Source organism: Sparassis crispa (genome assembly GCF_003851025.1).
Source record: "Sparassis crispa DNA, contig_000010F, whole genome shotgun sequence".
NCBI lineage: Eukaryota > Fungi > Basidiomycota > Agaricomycetes > Polyporales > Sparassidaceae > Sparassis > Sparassis crispa.
The window spans coordinates 517071-536276 of NW_020939758.1; the positions used below are offsets into that span (position 1 = coordinate 517071).

At 52.6% G+C, this 19206-nt stretch overlaps 5 protein-coding genes across 5 annotated transcripts; 2 read left to right on the forward strand and 3 right to left on the reverse strand.

The window, feature by feature from the left end:
• Positions 1 to 754: 754 nt before the first annotated feature.
• Positions 755 to 3186, forward strand: SCP_1201630 (Repressible high-affinity phosphate permease; the record flags this gene model as incomplete). The annotated part of the gene is made up of 11 exons (XM_027763049.1): positions 755 to 906; positions 970 to 1023; positions 1081 to 1139; positions 1195 to 1338; positions 1396 to 1502; positions 1558 to 1681; positions 1734 to 2116; positions 2171 to 2423; positions 2478 to 2736; positions 2808 to 2932; positions 2990 to 3186. The coding sequence occupies 11 exons, from the start codon at positions 755 to 757 to the stop codon at positions 3184 to 3186; spliced, it is 1857 nt and encodes a 618-aa protein (XP_027618850.1).
• A 361-nt stretch (positions 3187 to 3547) lies between these two features.
• SCP_1201640 (hypothetical protein) lies at positions 3548 to 4582 on the reverse strand (the record flags this gene model as incomplete). Its single annotated transcript, XM_027763050.1, has 4 exons — positions 3548 to 3976; positions 4030 to 4147; positions 4195 to 4267; positions 4321 to 4582. 4 exons carry the CDS (start codon positions 4580 to 4582, stop codon positions 3548 to 3550), a joined length of 882 nt encoding a protein of 293 aa, XP_027618851.1.
• Positions 4583 to 6373: 1791 nt separating this feature from the next.
• Positions 6374 to 7450, reverse strand: SCP_1201650 (predicted protein; the record flags this gene model as incomplete). Its single annotated transcript, XM_027763051.1, has 1 exon — positions 6374 to 7450. One exon carries the CDS (start codon positions 7448 to 7450, stop codon positions 6374 to 6376), a length of 1077 nt encoding a protein of 358 aa, XP_027618852.1.
• Positions 7451 to 8134: 684 nt separating this feature from the next.
• On the reverse strand, positions 8135 to 10125 carry SCP_1201660 (Probable Dol-P-Man:Man(7)GlcNAc(2)-PP-Dol alpha-1,6-mannosyltransferase; the record flags this gene model as incomplete). Its single annotated transcript, XM_027763052.1, has 8 exons — positions 8135 to 8559; positions 8613 to 8785; positions 8847 to 9073; positions 9123 to 9229; positions 9282 to 9506; positions 9559 to 9732; positions 9790 to 9867; positions 9930 to 10125. 8 exons carry the CDS (start codon positions 10123 to 10125, stop codon positions 8135 to 8137), a joined length of 1605 nt encoding a protein of 534 aa, XP_027618853.1.
• Positions 10126 to 10462: 337 nt separating this feature from the next.
• SCP_1201670 (ABC transporter G family member) lies at positions 10463 to 14673 on the forward strand (the record flags this gene model as incomplete). Its single annotated transcript, XM_027763053.1, has 20 exons — positions 10463 to 10600; positions 10656 to 10683; positions 10739 to 10867; positions 10920 to 11015; positions 11068 to 11205; positions 11262 to 11507; positions 11562 to 11749; positions 11804 to 11885; positions 11940 to 12446; positions 12501 to 12599; positions 12650 to 12892; positions 12945 to 13511; positions 13565 to 13595; positions 13650 to 13681; positions 13739 to 13832; positions 13883 to 13925; positions 13982 to 14205; positions 14258 to 14399; positions 14455 to 14517; positions 14572 to 14673. 20 exons carry the CDS (start codon positions 10463 to 10465, stop codon positions 14671 to 14673), a joined length of 3192 nt encoding a protein of 1063 aa, XP_027618854.1.
• Between the last annotated feature and the right edge of the window lie 4533 nt (positions 14674 to 19206).

Genomic DNA, 19206 nt, shown 5'->3' on the forward strand with positions numbered 1-19206 from the left:
ATAGAAGGTCGATAAGCTGAGATCTCATCGTGATCACACACGTTCAACGTTCCAGCGCCGGACTCGCGTTATCGAAATTTTCCGGGCCCGGTGCCTCTCATCAAATTGTCTACGACGTCGACATTCGACAGCACTGCGGAACTTAACACGCGTATTTTCAACGTCGTTCGACTAGCGGCCAAGACTTCAAATTCCAGAGAAAAAAAAAATACAGCTATTTGCCAGTACGCCCGTTTTGCGTGAGATCAATGTGACTTCTAGCCTAAAGTAACTGAACTAATTCCGTCAACCGGCCCAGAAGCGGCGGTGGGCATGGGAGGCTGCAGATAGGTGCATATGATACCTTTGGACGAATGTGCAAACGCAATCCATGTCTGAAAAGATGAGCACCCTTCTGGACCCTCTCGGTGAGACGGGGTGGGAGAGATATTCCGTTATGTCGTACGTGCTTCCTCATGGACGTTGACGACGTCTGATGATGATCTGTATGTGGTATTTACCAACGGAGCCCAAGGTTTGTAGTGCGCACTATACGGGCAGAACTATCACGGTCACGCCGGTGAACGCGAACGTTTGAGATCAGGCACCGCGGAGGGAGCCGGTCTACGGGAGACGCCCTGCGAGTGGTTCCTCATTTCCTCAGGCTCAATATAAGTATGCCGCATGCCGCCAACCCGCGCTCCGAATGCGCTGCGAGCCTCCACCGACATAGTGTCACGCCGCGCGATACCCCTCGGGCCTGCGCCCCTCGCTCATGGCAACGTCCCCCATCGCGGTCTCGGCGTTCACCCACACCTCCGTGTCGAGCGACTTCCACATCGCGCGACAGTCCAAGGATGGCGCTGTCTCGTATCTGAGCGACCAGCGTGCTGCGCTCCTCGCTGAGATCGACAATGCCAAGTTTTCGTGCGTCACTTCTCGTCACGCTGCCAATCTTTCAAGCTGATAGTTGTGCTGGTGATGCCGCAGATGGTTCCATGTCAAAGTAGCGTTTGTATCTGGCGCAGGCTTCTTCACTGACGCGTGAGCTTGAGCGTGTTTCTGAACCTTGGACTGAGTTTGTGACTGGTGATGCACTAGCTATGACATATTCGCGATCAACATCGTCTCGTCTATACTCGGATACTTGTACGGCTCAGGTATGTCATGTTTGCATTTCAGCGCAGCACGTGTCTTAAACGCGACTATTTCTAGTCGATGCGACGGATCCAAACCTAGCAAATCGCTCGTTGAGCTCTATGCAACAGCTAGGCATCAAGATCGCGACGCCTGTGGGCATCCTCGCTGGGCAGTTGATTTTCGGCTGGCTCGCAGACATAATGGGCCGCAAGCGCATTTGTGAGTGCTCCACAACCAAACCCCACCTCCTCGCGATTGACGGCACGTGTGATCCAGATGGTCTAGAGCTCATCATCATGATTGTCGCGACTCTCGGTCAGTGCATATCCGGTGCGGGCTACGGAATCAGTTTCATTGGTGTCCTCATCACCTGGAGAACTATAGTGAATTATACGTCCATTCATCCAATGCCTTCGCACTGACCATGGGTTGATGCAGATGGGCATAGGCATCGGCGGTGACTACCCGCTCAGCGCTGTAATCTCATCTGAGTTCTCGTCTGTCCACATTCGGGGACGCATCATGACTGCGGTCTTCGCCAACCAAGGATGGGGCCAACTTTGTATGTCCTGCTCTCCGCGTTCCAATATGTTTGTTCACGGTCTCCGCTGCAGCTGCCACGCTCGTTTCCCTCATCGCCGTCCTCGCATACAAGCGCACACTCGACACGGACTCACCCACCTTCCTGCTCCACCTCGACCAAATATGGCGCATCATCATCGGGTTTGGCTGCGTCCCTGCGTCGATTGCCCTGTACTTCCGCCTTACCATCCCGGAGACCCCTCGCTACACGATGGACATCGAGCGCAACGTCCAGCAGGCCGCGGAGGACGTGGATATGTTCCTTACCACTGGCACGTACACCGTCAACCCCGACGCCGTCACGCACCGCGCACATGCACGGCGTGAGGTCCAGTCTGACTTCAGGTCGTACTTTGGGAGATGGGAGAACTTCAAGGTTCTGCTGGGCACATCTTACTCGTGGTTTGCGCTCGATGTCAGTCCACCATCACACCCATCGGACGTTTGTGGATGCTGATGTCCTCGCTAGATTGCATTCTACGGCTTGGGACTCAACTCCTCGGTCATCCTCAACGCTATTGGTTTTGGATCACCCGGTAGCCTTACTGCCACCAACGCCATATACGTGAGCATGAAGAACATGTGCATCGGGAATCTCATCCTCTCCGTGGCGGGCTTTGTCCCCGGTTATTGGGCGACATTCTTGGTCATCGACCGCTGGGGCCGCAAGCCCATCCAATTCTGGGGCTTCGCCATCCTAGCCGTGCTACTGATCGTGATGGGTCAGTTCGCCTTGCGCTTCATATTGCCGTTATCTCACACTCTCCTCACTTCAGGGTTTGCGTACAGGAAACTGGTGGAGACGTCGAAGGGATTGGCGGTCTTCGTCTTCCTCTACTGCCTCGCGAACTTCTTCCAGAACTTTGGACCCAACACGACGACGTTCATCGTCCCCGGCGAGGCGTTCCCGACGCGATATCGCTCAACAGCCCACGGCATTTCTGCTGCCAGCGGAAAGCTGGGCGCCGTCATTGCGCAGGTAGCCTTCCAGTGGCTCAAGGACATTGGCGGCCCGAATGCATTCATTGACCACATGTGAGCTCATCGGTATACATAACGCCTGTATTGGGGCCTGCTCACACACGCGTCGCGATTTCTTTCTGCAGCCTCGAAATCTTCAGCTTCTTCATGCTCACTGGCATGCTGTCCACATTGCTCATACCCGAGACGAATCAGAAGACGCTGGAAATCCTGTCGAACGAGAGGGACTCTACAGACTCGTACACCGGGGGTATGTCTACCCTGCACGTTTTGACACCAGTTGCTCACTCTTCTTTGCCCGATGTAGAGCTTCCACGCACTCGCCTCAGGAATGACTTCAGCAACAACCTCAGTACTGATGAGTTCCGGATGACTCCCATCAGGCTCAATCCGCTCGAGAGCATGCCTTCCTCGTCCCAATCTTCTCCCGTCGAGAAGAAAATCGGGGACGGTATTTTGAGCTCGCGGCGAGTACATTATGACATATTTGAGATGGTCTCTTGATCATGGTCCTGTGTCCCTTGTACTCACTTCACGTTGTGTTGTATCCCTTATTCTGTTGCAGTTCTAGCTGGACTTGGCTCTCAAGATACGGTTCACCTTCGTTTATATCACCTCTCTTTATCGCACATGCTTGGTTATTTTCGGTGTAGAAGCGAAGGGATTTTGGCGATTTTCTTGTTATACATTAGCTGTGGTAAATGTAAGTACGCGATGTAATTGTGATGTAGTAGACCAAAAGCAATAGTACAGTGTTAGAATCCACTGGCACCGATCATCCTAGGGAGTGGGTGAGCATTGGCGAGCAAGCAACCTAAGTGAGATTCCTTCGGACAGCGGAGAAGGCAGAGCATGTGGGTGGTCGTCAGAAGTACGACTGCATAAGGGAACCCCTTCGCATGGTATCTCGCTGATACGTATAGCAGCGCGGGTCGTTCTCATGCACCGGCCAGCTCCCCTCATACCCCATGGCGTACCCTGCGCTCTTCCCACCCATCCCATGAAAGGGTCTCCAGAACATCGCCGGGGGCCGAGGACGAGGGACATGAGGTTTTCTGCATCGTTTTCTCTTCGGTTCAGGTAGACCTGGAGTTGTCACGTCGACTACTGGACACAATACTCCTTGCGCGGGTAGGGAATGCGGAGATGGCTGGAAGTCCGCGGGTGGCAGGGAGAGCGCGAGCTTTGGTTTCCTCGGCGGAGGTTTCTCCCGTTCTACTACCATCATGATTGGCTCAGGAGTTGCAAGCTGGGCTTGGACGTGAATGACTTTCTTGTGGTCGTTCTTGGAGGGCTGTGAATGCAGGAGAGTGAGAAGCTGAAGCTGCCTTATAAATCGGCACATACAAGATATGTCTGCTTGGATTCTGCCATAACCCAGTCAAAATCTACTGCGACAGCTTGAGCCTGTGCCCGCCGGCGTTCAGCCTCTATTTCGTCATCCTCGCAAGAAGGTTCCTGGACTCTGCACTAGTTCAAATACTGAACAAAAGAGTGAAACGGTAAACTCACACTATGGCTGGGGGAGGCTTTGGTTTGAGAAGGATAGATTTGGGGGGAAGTGCACGCGAGACTAGGCGGAATGCTGCATGTCTGCTCAATGAAGTGCAGATGTGCGCTATAGAAAGCTCGACATACGGAGAGGAGATGACTCCGACAAGTGCACATCGTCTGCACCTATTCGTCGCTTTTTTCTTCTTGGAGTGTCGTGCTCTTGATCACGAGGAGAAGTGGTCAGGTTTCCGAATGATCTCTTCAGCAATCCTTCCAGCTGTGCGATCATCTCTGTGCGTTCTGCTCCCTCATAGCTTGGCGGATGGTCATTGTCCTCTAAAGCCAAGCGATCTACCCTTTTAGTGGCTTGAGAAAGGGTATGCGGATTGGAGAACTGAGGAAACATTCCAGAGGTCGTGCGCGTTTCGCTGCCAAAGTCCGTAAGCACGTGGAGGCGTTGTTAGGATCAGAAGCTCTTGCCAAACAATCACGTAAGCGGACGCGACGCAAGCCGATATGGCAATCGATGAAGGTGTGGCGTTATTTACGTCCCGGAAGCCAGATCACCGTAATTTTTTTCGGTGTTATCGATGTGATAATCTTCTCGTGGTTGCCGCGCACCCCTTGACTCTCAACCACCATCTCTCTTGCCTGCGTAGTTTTTTCTCGTTCTGCAAAGCGTTGGTCGACGCGGCTGCGCTCAAGTGGTCTGTGCAGAAGAGTTGCGAATAGAGACTGCACTTCCTCGCTGGAGTACATCGCGGAATGACTTTCCGCATCGCCCATTTACTCCGGCGGGAAGTTCTTCGCTGGGAAGTTTGAATTACGCCTCTCGAACTGGTCTCGCAAATGATTGCAAGACGTTGTCACTTGTCATGTCAATGAGTTGGTGAAGCGGACGTCAATGTTTACAGGCGAGTCTCTCCCGCTACTGCTGTCTCATTTTTCGACCTCGCAGCTTGCAGCATCTTAGCGGCGACACATTCATGGGACTGGGGTGGCTCAATCCGTGCACCGTGCATTGAGGAAATTGTACGTTCTCATGGAGCAGTTTTCCAGGATGTGGTCAGTGTCAAAAGAACACAATCAAAGAGACAATCTACGTATGCGCAATTGGCACCGCCTGATATTCTGGTAATGCAACATTTTTGATGCTGTGCTACCGCTCGTGTGGACTGTCGTGCCGAAATATTTGGCGGAATGTGGCGCTCGGCTTGCTGTTCTCTGGCAATAATCCTGGTTCCGATGACTTTCCTCTCATTTCCGCTCTCTCTCCTGTGAGTCCTGTGGTTAGCGTGAGCTGCTTGCCATGTGCACCCTTGACCACTCGCGGTCTTATTCACATCTTCCGGCCACAAGTCCATGCGCCATGACACGTTGTGACTCATCTGTGCACGACACCTCTCTCCTTCGTTCCCTAGTGTAGCCTTCGTCGGTGTCGAAGTGGTTGTGCTCAGATCCCCAAGAGTTGATCCCTCAGAGATCTGAGCACAGCCACCTCGAATGATAGTTGCTTGTGAGTCATTACGCTTCGCTATTTCAAACTAACCGTCTCATTCTAATTGGGCGTTGCGTATTGCAGGCGCACCATGGTCCGCCTGTCACGCAGTTATGACTCATGTCTGAGATCTGGAAGTCGTATCGCCTACATTATGACTCGTCTGTATCGCTTATAAGATGACACCACTTGCTCCTTCCTTCGTTCGTCCGTGTTACCCCGCTCGCCTTACCGAGTTTCCCGCTTCTTGAATATTCTTGCAACAGTAGTTGGAAGAATATGCATGCAGCAGGCCTACGCCAGTCATAAAGACCCGTCCTTCCTCCTACCTTTCTACAGCTTGGCGTTCAACAGCTGGGAAAGGATGATGAAGAATAGGCTGAACTCCTGGCAAGTACACACAAGTACATGGCGGCTGACATCAGCTGGCTGGATTTCTGGCGAGTACACACTAGTACATGGCGGTTAACATCAGTCGTACCCAAGGTAGGCAATGTGGAGACTGATGGCAAGAAAAATACCAGTACACTAAAATAAGAACCGGATACGAAGAAGCACCAAGACATTGTCCTAGGCAGTGTGGGTTTAAATAATAGCAAGCAGGTCGTCCCGTTAAGGTGTGTGGTATAGTGTCTTGACTGCGCTCCGTCAACTAACGCTCACTTTCACCAGGAAGTGGGGCGACTTACAGGTCTCCACTTAAATTGAGGCTCTCAGCCCCATCGCGCGGGCCCCAGCACCGATGGCGCCCTCCCAGCCCAGGAACCTCTCGCCAGTGACCTTCCCCGGGGAGCCATACGCCTCCTCGTCATCCACCCAGGACTGTATGCTCTTCGCACGGGCCCACACTGAGATAAACAATATGCGCTTCAGCTTCCGGTTAAGGAAGAACCAGTGCGAACTCCAGAGCAGCGCACCGCGGCGCTTCATCCGGATGTGCATAGGCGACATCGAGCGCGCGAGGAGGTCGTCGGAGTCCTCGCTGGACGTGGTGACAGTGCTCCGCCAGCTCGGCTGACGGCGCACCTCGTCGACGTCGTAGTCGTCGAACTGGAACGTGGTCTCTTCGTCATCCGTAGAGGACTCCGCGTCTCCGACGGACGCTAAATCGTCCTCGTCGTCGGAGAAGTCGTTCGCGTGCGGGTCGAACTCGATGTCGGGCGAGTACGAGTAGACCTCGCAGTCGGAGAGCCCGATGACGTCGTTGAGGATGCGGTAGAGGGTGGGGTGCGTGCCTGACACGGCCTTCGATGGCGCGTGGGGGCTGGGCTTGAAGTAGTCTGAGGGCGAGGAGGACGTGGGCACGGATGAGGGGAAGAAGTCGGCGGAAGTCGGCGGGTACGCGGAGTATGTCCGCGGGGCCTGCATGCCGGCGCGGTGGGGTGATGCGAGGGTGGTGCTGAGGGAGTTGAGGACGCTTGCGCCGCTCTCCTCGCGACTAAAGTGCCAGGGACGGACGTCGGAGAACTCGTGGTCGGGGAAGGCGACATTGAGGGTGGCGATGAGGAGGTAGAGGGTCCTGCGGGAGTGCTGCTCCTGCATGGGTCCGAAGGGGGTCATGTCGGGCTCGCGGTCGAGCGCGATGAAGGACGGGACGGGCGGGGAGTTGGAGAGCTCATCGTTGTATGCATTCTCGAGGGTGCGGAAGAGCTTCTTGTCGCGCTTGATGTTCTTGCAGCTGTACGCCTCTATCCGCGTGTGGACAGAGCATTCCGGGCCCTCGTGGGTCAGCGCCTGCGCGAGCCGCTCGAGCTCGGGGACTTCAATATATTTCATTACTAGGCTACGGTGGGATGGTGCTCGTTGTGGCTGTCGTCGTCGTCGTCGTCGAGGTTGGTGTCGGTGGCGGGGTTTATGATGTGAGCTTGACGAACCAGAGTGGAGGAGGTGCGGGTGATAAAGGAAAACAGGCTGCTACCGCGGGGGCACATGACGTCCCCTACAGGACGTGCCGCTCAGCCTGAGGCTCGCGCACGTTCTCCTCTCCGAAAGAAATTAGCCGTCATGTCTTCCACCCACGAGCATACACTTCAGTCACAGTTTTGGTAAACGAGCAACCTCCTGCGCACGAGCCCATGACGTTTTCTGGCAATATATCCCACCCGCTTCCTTTGTTCTATGATGTCAACTTGGAATTACAGAAGTAACGGCATATGGCATGAATTCTTCCTTGGATATTCCTATCTAATAACTGAGCGGCCGCACGGAAGAGTTGCACACAGGGAAGTGCCTATGATACAGTCAGCCGCGCAGTAGGCGGAAATCATACACGGCTCGGTGCTAGAGCACGGAGCCCAGTCTGCAGTCCGCTCGACCGTTCTCTGAATGGTTCTTGAACGATGGCTACCGCATTTATTTAAAAATGAGAATTAGATAATTTCGCTTACTGTAAGTACATGCTCTTCGGAAATGCTCTCATACACCTTTTGTGTACCAGCACCTGGGGAATGTTACACCTTCTCATCTCGTCTTATCAGTAGCTTGAACAGCGTCGGTCCAAATATTCCTCTCCAGGATCACTAGCTTCTTGCTCCTCACCATTTCCAGCGGGCGCAGCAGCGCGCCCACATCCCGCATCTTCAGCGAGTCCTTCAGATCCGGGTTGAACTTCCACCGATCGAAACTATCCACCGTGCCCGTCGCGTGCCATTTGTTGGCAGAGAACCCAGCGGGGTAGTGCTTCGACGCCGTCGATCCGTCGAATTCCGCGATGACATGTGTGACGGCGGGCGTAAACGTAAAAGCTTCTGGGGAGAGGTGTTCGGTCTTGTTGTATGTCCAGTGCTGCTGTGAGTGCGGGAGACAGTGCAGATATGGTGGCATGTGCGTTTGCAGGAACAGGGAGGCACCCGTCTGCGCGGCGAGGTTGGATATGTGAACGTGTACTGCAAAGAGTGGATAAGTCACAGAGATAACCAGAAATGGATGTGGGACGGACCGTTCTCATGCGAAGCGTACAGCTCGTTGAACTTGGATAACACCTCACCTCCTGGGTAATTGGCGATGGACGCCATTGCAAGTAGGTAGGTGGTGACGCAGTTGCATACCAGAAGGCCAGAGACAGCCAGGAAGCACAACCGACCAAAAAGACTGCTCTTCCTGCGGGACATTCTGGATAGCGAGCACGCAATTAGAATCTACTTAAGCTTACTGTCAGATAACGTCAACGCACAACCATGCGCCGCCTCGCGCAGCAGCGATGTTGAAGAGCGGCACAATGTAGACGATGAACCGCCACTCCTTATGGCCGAGCCCGCTTATGAGGACCAGATATGCCACGGCGGGCACGAGGAGCGCGCGCACGCGCGAGTCGCTGAGGGCACCGACGAAGGAAAGCGGTAGTGCAGATAGCAAGAGTTTAGGGAGGAAAGACGTGAAATAGGTGTGGAAGGGTAAAACCTACTGCTCTTTGAGTGCTGTAGACACCGGAGCGGGAATAGAGACGTACACCCCACTCGGAGCTCTTGCCTTGCACGACGTTGAAGTAGACTCCATATAATTCTGGCCATAATGGCCACTGCTGCCAGAAGTACGAATCTACGGCGCTCGTCAAGGCTGCCAGAATAGTACGTCAGCGCAATATCCGTTAAGACGAACGACGACAAACCAACGGAGCTCAGGCCAGCTATTAAGCCGATCTTTATAATGTTGGTGAGCGTTGTGTAACGCCGTACCACAGCTTGTAGGACAAGAGGACCCAGTAAAAGGACGACCTCGGAGCGGAAGACAACGGCTGTGAACGTCAGCAGCGCTATCGCCCAGTGGATGCTGTACCTCGATGGTCGTGTCGAGTTGGGCGCACGGTTTACAAAGTAGGACAATGCGACGTTCACTGAGATACCACTGAGATCCTTCTATTCACGAATAGTGACAGCACAGCGCACCAGGAAACACCGCGAACATGTTCGGCAGGGTGCGTCCCATCCAAAATGGTAGATGGAACTGCGTGCAGGTCAAAAAGGCGAAGAGCACGCTGGTCAGCCCGCCGAATCGGCGGGAGACTGTGCGTCTGAGCAGACAAAATCCGATTGCATTGATAGTGGCAAGGACTAGCCTGACTACAGCAAGGTAGGTATGGTATGATAATACGTGTACAACGACTGAAGTCGACGAACCGATGATTTGTAGGTCGAACTTGTCTCTGACAAGCTCGAGACTGCACGCGAGTCGGATGGGAGCGTTCGACAGCCAGGCTAAGAGCACGCTCCCGATGAATGTACGAGGTACGGCGCCAGGGAAGATGAAGTGGTCATACTTGGAGCGTGAGTTTGCGGTTCCTTCAGCAGTGCACTAAACAGGAGTACCTTGGGGAGCACGTCGGGTCGCACGCCGTACATCAGCACGTCGTGCGTCGCGTGCAGACTGAAGCTCTCCTCGACTTTGGTGTACGGCGCAAGGAAGACATGTGCCCAGCTCGTTGCTACGATGAGGAGGTCAAGCACAGCGCTCATGCTCGGCGGGACGGTGTCGCCAACGAATCAAACTGTGAAGATACAGGTGCAAAGAGGTTTGTACCCCTGGGTCTCCAGCCGAACCGTGCGGCGTTATCACACTACTTAGCAGGGAGAAGAAAGAGAAACGGGCGGGCTCGGTCTTTCACTGTAATGCTGTTACAAAGGGATGTTACACTAGTTGTAGTGCCCTGTACAAGCTTCTTGGAAACTTCATTAGAACCTCGGACTGAGTACTGCTTACGTACACTGACAGGTCCGGATTACTCGGGGGACACGATAGCAGCAGCAGTGTCCCTTGTCCAAGTCTTCCACCTGGTGGGGCAGGAAGCCTGCAATGTTTCTTTTCGAGCGTCACTCGCTAGCTTTACCAGCTTCGCTCTTTCTTCTCTTCTTCCAGGATGCGGTAGCGCTATCTAGCGTTAAGAACGGTACTCTCGGCCATAGCTTCAATTCGTACGCATATGAGTTGGCGGTGAGTGCCTGCGTTTGCCCTCGGATGATTAGGGAATGAATATTGCGCATTCCAGCCATCTCTTGTTACCACTCGGAGACCAGGTGCGTTGCATCGGCCGATTACGGTTGCACTCCACACTCACGTAGATCTTCGCAGAGGAGTGCCCACCATGTTTCAACTGCCAGCTTGACAGATTCTCGTGTGGACACTTTGGAGAGTGCTCCAACTATGACGGACAATGCAAGTGCCCAGAAGGTTGGGCGGGCATTGACTGCTTGACTCCTCGTGCGTATCTTAAGTTACGGTGCTGGAGGTGGTGCGCTTACTTTCGCCGCAGAATGCGACTCACTCGCCGATGGCGAGAAGCGCCGACAGAGGGAAGATGGCCAGAAATGCGAATGCAAAGATGGGTGGGGTGGAGTCAATTGTAATGGTGGGTGGTGTTGTCATCAAGACTACTCGTCCGGTCGCTCACGCAGCCGCAGTATGCAAGACCGACGATGCCTGTATCGGGTTTCCCCTGGCGGGCCAACCGTCTATTATGGACGAACCCGTTGCGAACATGACATGCTACAGTGGGGGCGAGACGGTATTCCAAAGTCACCAAATGTGCCAGGTCACCAGTACGTCGCCGTGCCTGGCGTCTCTCCGCAGCCTGTCACTGACCGGTTGGATGCAGACCGCAAGATTCTCGATATGCTTCCAGATCGTCCCCCAGAAGTGACTTTCACATGTGACAGGCCATCCGCGACGTGCCAGTTTCAGTTTTGGGCCGCCGAAGTCGAGTCGTTTTACTGCACTTTGGATCATTGCGCGTCCAATGTGGAACGAGGCTACGATACCAACATGACAAGTTACACATGCAATAATATTAAGTGTAAGTGTGTTCCCGGACGGTTTATCTGCGGCGAGGAGAACAGCATCGGTAAGTCCAGTGGTGCGGCTTATAGTATATTGCATTTACACTGATTCTGTGCAGACATCACCGATTTCCTGAAGGAGGATATTGTTGGTCCAGCTTCGTTCACCTGTAAGACTGGGCAGGGATGCAAGTTCGAAGAGCCCGGCATGAACGGGTTGATCGAAACCTTCTTCGGGGACGGCTACATCACGTTGGAGTGTGATAGCGGTGAATGTCTGCACTATTCACAGGTTCCAGGTTATGTGGTATGGTCACATTCTCCATTCTTCTGAGTTTGTAAATCGCTCAGATTTCTTCAGCGCCCGCCCAAACCGGACAACAGCAAATTCGTCGCCTTGAGCATCGCCGGTGCAGGACTAATCGTCGTCGTCGTCTCTGCAAGTAAGTCCCCTTTGTTCCGTCGACTGTTCAGATTCAAGGAATAACGCTTGGCAGTACTTTGGTACGGTGGCAGAGCGCGCTCCGGGGACTGGGGAGGGATTCGTCTCCCCGAGAGCGAGACTGCGAAGCTGATGACCGACCATGTCCCCGCATCGCTGCACTTCACCAACATCTCATATACGATCGGCAACCACACGCTTCTCGACTCTGTCACAGGCTCGGTCAAGCCTGGCCAGCTTATGGCAATCATGGGCGCGTCCGGTGCCGGCAAGACGACGTTCCTTGATATCCTGGCGCGCAGGCGCAAGCGTGGTGTCGTCAGCGGCCGCACGCTGGTCAATGGCAGAGATTTCGCGGACGCGGATTTCAAGAAGGTGACAGGCTATGTGGACCAGGAGGACACTCTCATGAGTACGTTGACTGTGTACGAGACTGTGTTATACTCCGCGCTGCTACGGTTGCCGCGGGAGATGAGTTTGGAGGCGAAGAAGTTCAGGACGTTGGAGACTATGCATGAGTTGGGTATCCTCGGGATCAAAGATTCTAGGATTGGGGACTCTGGTATGGATGTCCATTTTGTTTGGGCATCACAGATATACTCATTCAAATGCATAGGACACCGTTCGATCTCCGGTGGTGAGAAGCGCCGTGTTTCCATCGCATGCGAACTGGTCACCAGCCCATCTATTCTGTTCTTGGATGAGCCCACGAGTGGTGAGTGTCACTGAATGCATGCTCGTTCCCATACTCATACTTCGTCTTAGGTCTTGACGCCTACAATGCTCTGAGCGTTATCGATAGCCTGGTGTCGTTGGCGAGGGATTACAATCGCACGGTCGTGTTCACCATTCACCAGCCTCGCAGCAACATAGTGTCGCTCTTTGATCAACTCATCGTCCTGGCTCAAGGCAAACTCATTTACTCTGGAGAGGCGGACAAGTGTCACGAATATCTTCAGTCGATTGGTCACCCGTGCCCCCCAGGATTCAACATTGCGGACTTTTTCAGTATGTGGAACGGTCGTCAGTTCTACCGTGTAATCACTGAAGGCTTGCTCAGTCGACCTGACAATGCAAGCGAGCATAGAACCCAGCTCCACGGAGAGCCCACCGGCGGAGCCAATTCCTTCCGACGGAGACAACAACGTGCGCGATGAGGAGCGGGGCTTCAGCCAAGCTGTCGGCGCTCTATCGTCCATTCACTCCAATGGACAGTCTTCCACCGCAGCCGACGAGACGGAGCTGCAGACGCGCGCCAGCTCTATCGCTGGTTCTTCGTCCGGATACATCAAGCGCAAGACGTCCCAACTCTTGGAAGTGATCTCGCCTGCAGCGCCGCGCCCTGGAGACGCACCACTACCACCGCTACTCCAGGCGCTCGTAGATGCGTATAGTACCAGTCAGATTGCGGCGTCGGTTCATGCGGAGATCGAAGAGATGCAGAGGAGTGCAGCCGTCGCCAGTGCGCAGCTGCCAGACGTCGCAATGGAGAACACTCTCACTCGCGGACGCAAACGTGCTAGCTGGGGAACCCAGTTCCGCATCTTGAGTGGACGCGCGTTCAAGAACTTGTACCGCGATCCAATGCTGCTGACAACTCACTATATTTCTTCCATCGTGGTGGCTCGTACGTTATTCAGCTTCTCCTCGTATATGCTAGCCGCTAATTTTATATCGTAGTGATATGTGGATTATTCTTCCACAATGTCACGTATGTAGACGAAATTGCCGCATCATTCACTGGGGCTAACTCATGAACCTTCAGTAACGATATCCCTGGTTTCCAGAACAGATTGGGTGCGCCCCGTCTTGCTGTGGTGTGGTATCTAATGCTGACGGGAAGGCGACGTCCAGGCATCTTTTTCTTCATGCTGGCACTGTTCGGTTTCTCGAGCCTGACGACTATTAGCTTGTTTGCCAACGAGAGAATTCTGTTCATGCGCGAGCGGTATGTACAGTCGTTGTATGTGGTAACTCCACTGATATTTCAGCATGCAGAGCAAATGGGTACTATTCGTCCTTCACCTACTTTGCATCTAAGGTCCGATGTCATAAGTCATAGTCACCTCATTGGCGTCCTGACCTTTTATCCCCCAGATACTCTTCGATATCATGCCGTTGCGAGTAGTGCCTCCACTTATGTTCGGTGGCATCGTCTATGGACTAGTCGGTCTTGTGCCGACAGTGGCTGCCTTCTGGAAGTTCATGTTAACGCTGGTGCTCTTCAACCTGACGACTGCGACCGTCATTCTTCTGCTATCGATCGCCTTCGAGAGCTCCAGTGTTGCCAGCCTCGTCGGAACGTTGGTCATGCTGTTCAAGTATGTGCCTAGGATCCAATGTGTGGATGTGCTCCTGATTGTTTGTTTTTAGCCTGATGTTCACGGGTCTGTTGATCAACCGGGAGACCGTTCCTGAGGCATTCCAGTGGCTACATACTATCTCATTCTTCCATGCAGGGTTCGAAGGGCTTGCAGTGAATGAGCTTCGGTATTTGCAGTTGAAGCAGACAAAGGTATTTATGCCGCATTCCTCATTACGGTGGATGCTGTACTCAAGCACGTGCGTAGTATGGTGTCGATATTGACGTACCCGCCGCCACGATTCTGTCGATGTTCGGGCTGAGAGCTCAGGTAAGATTCAAGTGTTCTTCACGTAGTACGGGACTTATCCTTTACGGTTTGTAGTCCTTCTGGTGGCCGAACATATCGCTGCTTGGCATCTTCATCGGCGTATTCACTGTTTCGAGCTACCTCATTCTTCATTTCTATGTCAAGGAGAGGCGGTAGTAGTCTGTCTGTTCACCGATCGACCACGCTTTATGATCGGGCTTGCATTCCGTGTACCACCGCTGGTGTACTATATTATATGTGTGCAACTATCACAGTCCTGAGTGAGTATGACTGTACACGAGGGAGGGCTTTGTGGCTGTACGACGGGAACACCCGCAGAGACGGACGATGCATCTTGTACTGTCTTGCTGCCCCATGGGTTGTCGAACTTCCGCTTCGTTTCTGTACCATGCAGGTTCTTTGGAATAATGAGATGTTTCCTCTTGGCTTGGCTCTACACCCAGGTATCCTATAGATATCTAGGCATCCCTGCTGCAAAATCACAGATTCGTGCTCGGAGAACAAGCTCTACCGATTATCGAGATACAGCGCTTACATCTACATCCTCTAATTCAACAGCACCGAAGAACAGCGAGAGCAGATGGCCAGCCTCCGCTAGCAATAATAGGATACCAGCAGAATGGTTTACAAAAGTTTGAAAGGCTACCGGTCGTGGTTAGTAGTCTCCCAAAGGCAGACTATAAAATCAGTCCTATGAGAGGTGGGATGTACGGACTGATATCGATATTGCTGCTAGTTTCGCTTGCGCTCTGAGCACAGGCAGTTCCCTGGCAGTGTAGTACAGCCCACACCACCCGTCGAACTTCACGCGGACGCCTGTTGACGTCTGAGGCCGCTGAGGGCAACGCAAGGAACGCGACAGTTGGTCGAAGCTAGTCTCCCAAAGGCAGACTGATATACACTTTGCTTCAACCTTCGTTCCTCAGGATATCCGCGTCTGGAGTCCAAGCACTAGACTGCTTTCTGACGCGGCGGGTTAATCGAGAGGTCGGACAATTTAGACGGAGCCCGAAATTTACTATGGATTCGATACACCGGTAGTTCAAATCGATAAGCCTGCGGTTACAGCCCGTTCCATTGCCGACGGGCGCTTGTGGCCTCTGCCAGCGGGCCCGCTCAGCGCTCAGCGGCCCCCTGGCTCATCGACTCATGCATTCATTTTAGTACTGCAGGAAACAAACCCTGCAGCAGCATAATCTGACCATGTCCCGAAGTTTGGTGAGTATAACTTGAATGCTGCTGCCGAGGAGTCGGAGGTCAGCGGACGATATGAGTAGCTTCGACACCTCAGTTTTTCTCGTTTTACTGCTGTAACAATGCAACCTACGCAATATTATAAGGTTCATCCTCCTTGGCATGTGCCCTGTCAATCATATGGCTTCACCCTGGCAGTAGTGCATGAGGATACTCCACTGATTGATTCTTATTTCTATGGACTATTATCACATTATTCCTAATGAATATAGCTTGAAAATTTTTCCCGAGGCAAACCAGAATGTATGGCACATGCATACCTCATCTAAGTATGTTTTCCTCTCAGTGAGACGCAGTGCGACGCGTCTGTAGGACGGACGCATTTTCGCGTTTGCCATTGCACGTGATATGCCGATCGGCAGTGTCCGACCTCTTAGAAAGACCCCCATTAAGGAAAGCAGACGTCAGATATGGATATCCTGAGTCACGAAGGTTGAAGCAGAGTATCTACAACTGCCTTTGGGAGACTACCAAGCACCATCTCCTCCACTCGCCGCTAGGGACGATAGTCTTGGCTCATCCAATAAATATTGCTAACGAGATAACAGCGTTACGGTCCCCAGCGCGACGCCAATAGTGCCGACCGAGGGTTGGGGCACTAGCTGCCGGGCACGAACAGCTCGGAGTCGCGGTTGAAAAATCCGTGCCGGTTGCGAGAATGCGTATAGACCTGACGGCCAGGACTTCTTACTCTTTCTCTGGTACTTACATTCGATGTGGACAGAATTTGAAACGATAGTTTTGTATCAACGCACTATGGGTCAAGACCAGTATATTCCAAACAATCTAGATTTCTACTGTAGTCGCCGCGCAGCTTCGAGACCCATCCTTCCACGTTTTTGTCGAAGTAAACCTCATTTCGCCAAGCACCGTTATTGATCCATTTGGCGTGCAAATACCCATCCCACCATTCGATGGAAGCTTCTCCTCTCGTCTCCGAAAATTGGTAACCGACGACGTATGGCATAGGACCTAGGTATTCGTGACTGTGGTTGTGATGCGACGCAGATTCAGTCCACAGCTCTCTCGTAACAGGCTGAATTTCAAACTCACCACCTTACATGTAAGCCATCTTGGGATATATAATTTACTCCCGCGTAACTTGAAGGCACCTGCTCGTTGTAAAAATCATACACAATACGATTCAGATCATCGCCTTCGCTGAACCTGCGCTGAATAATTGGTGATTAACTCGATTCCAAGGCTGCCTTGAGGATAGTTCATAGCTCACCTTTGTAGCACCATGAGATTGACGATAATTCAAGGGCAGAAATAGGACTCCAGAGAATGGAGCATAATGCTGAACCAAAGGATGCTTCCTGAGCTAACGAGCACTCAATAGCCACCAGTGATGCACAAATCATGGAGCTCTTACATCCCAAGCTACTGTCCGTGTCGCATAGGCCTCCAACCGTTTCACAAGGATTGTCTTTTCCATATCAAGTGCTGACTGGTATGCCTTCAAGTCTTCAGGATTTGTCGAGAAGCGCAATGCTGCCAACGGCCGCATATTTTTTTTCTCGCGATATTCGTCGCGTCTCTTGGCCCATTCCTGTATGTCGTCAGCGGTCCATGTGCGTTCCATCTGGGTAGTGGCGTGTCAACTGAGGAAACATAAAGCCGTTCGGAGGACGTTCACCTCAGAACCTGCAAGTCTAGATGTGTCAATGGTTCACCTCGGGACGCCAACTTCAGTGTGCACAGCAAACTGTGGGATATTCCCACAAGTGGTTGAAAGTGCCTATTCGAGGACCGCACCAGTGACAACGGCCGACGGGCGTCTGTATCACGTGCGTTTAATACGAGAGCGCTGGCGAATCTAAATGATCCCTATGATGAGTGGCGGACTCGGAGGGGCCGGGATCATATAGGGCGAATCCCTCTGCCGGTAATCTGCCTACCTACCTCGACATCAGTTCAATAGAAACGGTATGTTTTCACAATTGCATCTAGTATATAGAACCTCCAACTTCATTGCGGTTTCGGTGCGGTTTCGGTGCGCTGTGCTCGTTCTAGTTCCAGAGTAATAATTAGGTCTGAGATAAATCCGAGTCGGGGCCTCAGTCCACCTCATTGGCAGTATCAGCGAAGAGCTATATAATGCATAGTGAGCCAGGTCCACCTACGCGGGACGGCGAAGCAGGTGGAGCCTCTGGAGGTGACTGTCATCAAGAGCACCTTCACGGATGGCCTGAAGATGTGAGTACGTTTCAGATCTCGCCCGTTCTAGTACCACCTGATGTTCCGATGGTGCTGCAACAGCTACAGGAACACCGCCATTCTTAGACATCGGCGGAAAGGACAGTGAGGCCTTTGTTAGTCTAAGGGTAGAACAGATTATCCACGATTTGGCGGTACCGAGAGGATGATGCTGCCTGTGGGCCTAGCAGCAACCTGACATCACTTACCCAGAGTGAGTCAATTCTGCTATCTTTGGCATAGCACTAACTAGCTTTGCATGGGTAACAACCCTGTATCTTTTACAGATCGCATCATGATTATGGGAAGCAACCCTTGTATCCCAAAGAGACGGAGACGTTTGTCCACTTGGTAAGCGGATGGTCGGATCCAATGCTAGCAAACTACTTTGTGCTTAGTGGCGCGTGCTGCCTTTGCTTGCCATCATGAATACCGTGAGTCATCTTAAACTCCTACTGTGGGCTTCTCGGAGGTAGTGCCTGCAATCCAGACGAGTCTATAGCGAAGGATATCAAGGTCAGAAAAATGCATGGTTCCATCGATGAATCGCAGTAGACGGGAAGACACTCGATTGCAACGGATATTGGCACAAGTCCTACTTGGAAACTCAGAGAGTCGAAACTCAGAGTTCTGGATACTAGACGGCCATCTCGGTGGCAGATATCGCCGCGACAGATTTTTTAATTGGAACGAACGCACTCAAAGACGCACAACGGACATGGAGGTCAGTCTTTGTCCGCTCCTCAGCGACAGGGACACTCGGCAGATGCCTACCATTGCATCCCCTTTCCTTACCGCATGGTGAGTTTGTTGTGCCTTTTCACAAGACATCAGATGCTGTACTGTGAGTCGCACTGCTCGAAAAGACAGGCATATCACAGTGTGCATTCGTATAAATTTAAAATTCTAGGAAGACACTGATAATTCACTTGGCTCGAGGGGCGTGCAGTCATTTTTCCCACTCAGATCTCTGATAATTCCCCGCAGCCTGCCCTTTATTCAGAAACAAAGGGGAATGAAACGAAAGAAGTTCGGACGTTCTCAACGGAATATTCCCAGAAAGCGACCGAGATATTGTCCCTTGTGTGTGGCATTCCTGGCGAACTTCTGGAAGATCTAGGTGGCGACTTTTGCTTCTAGGGCGCACAGCCGACTATCATTACAAGTTGCTGGAAAACCTTTACCCTTCTTGTAGTGTGTCGGACTCCGCAGACGTGCTTCCTGTGAGTCCATCCC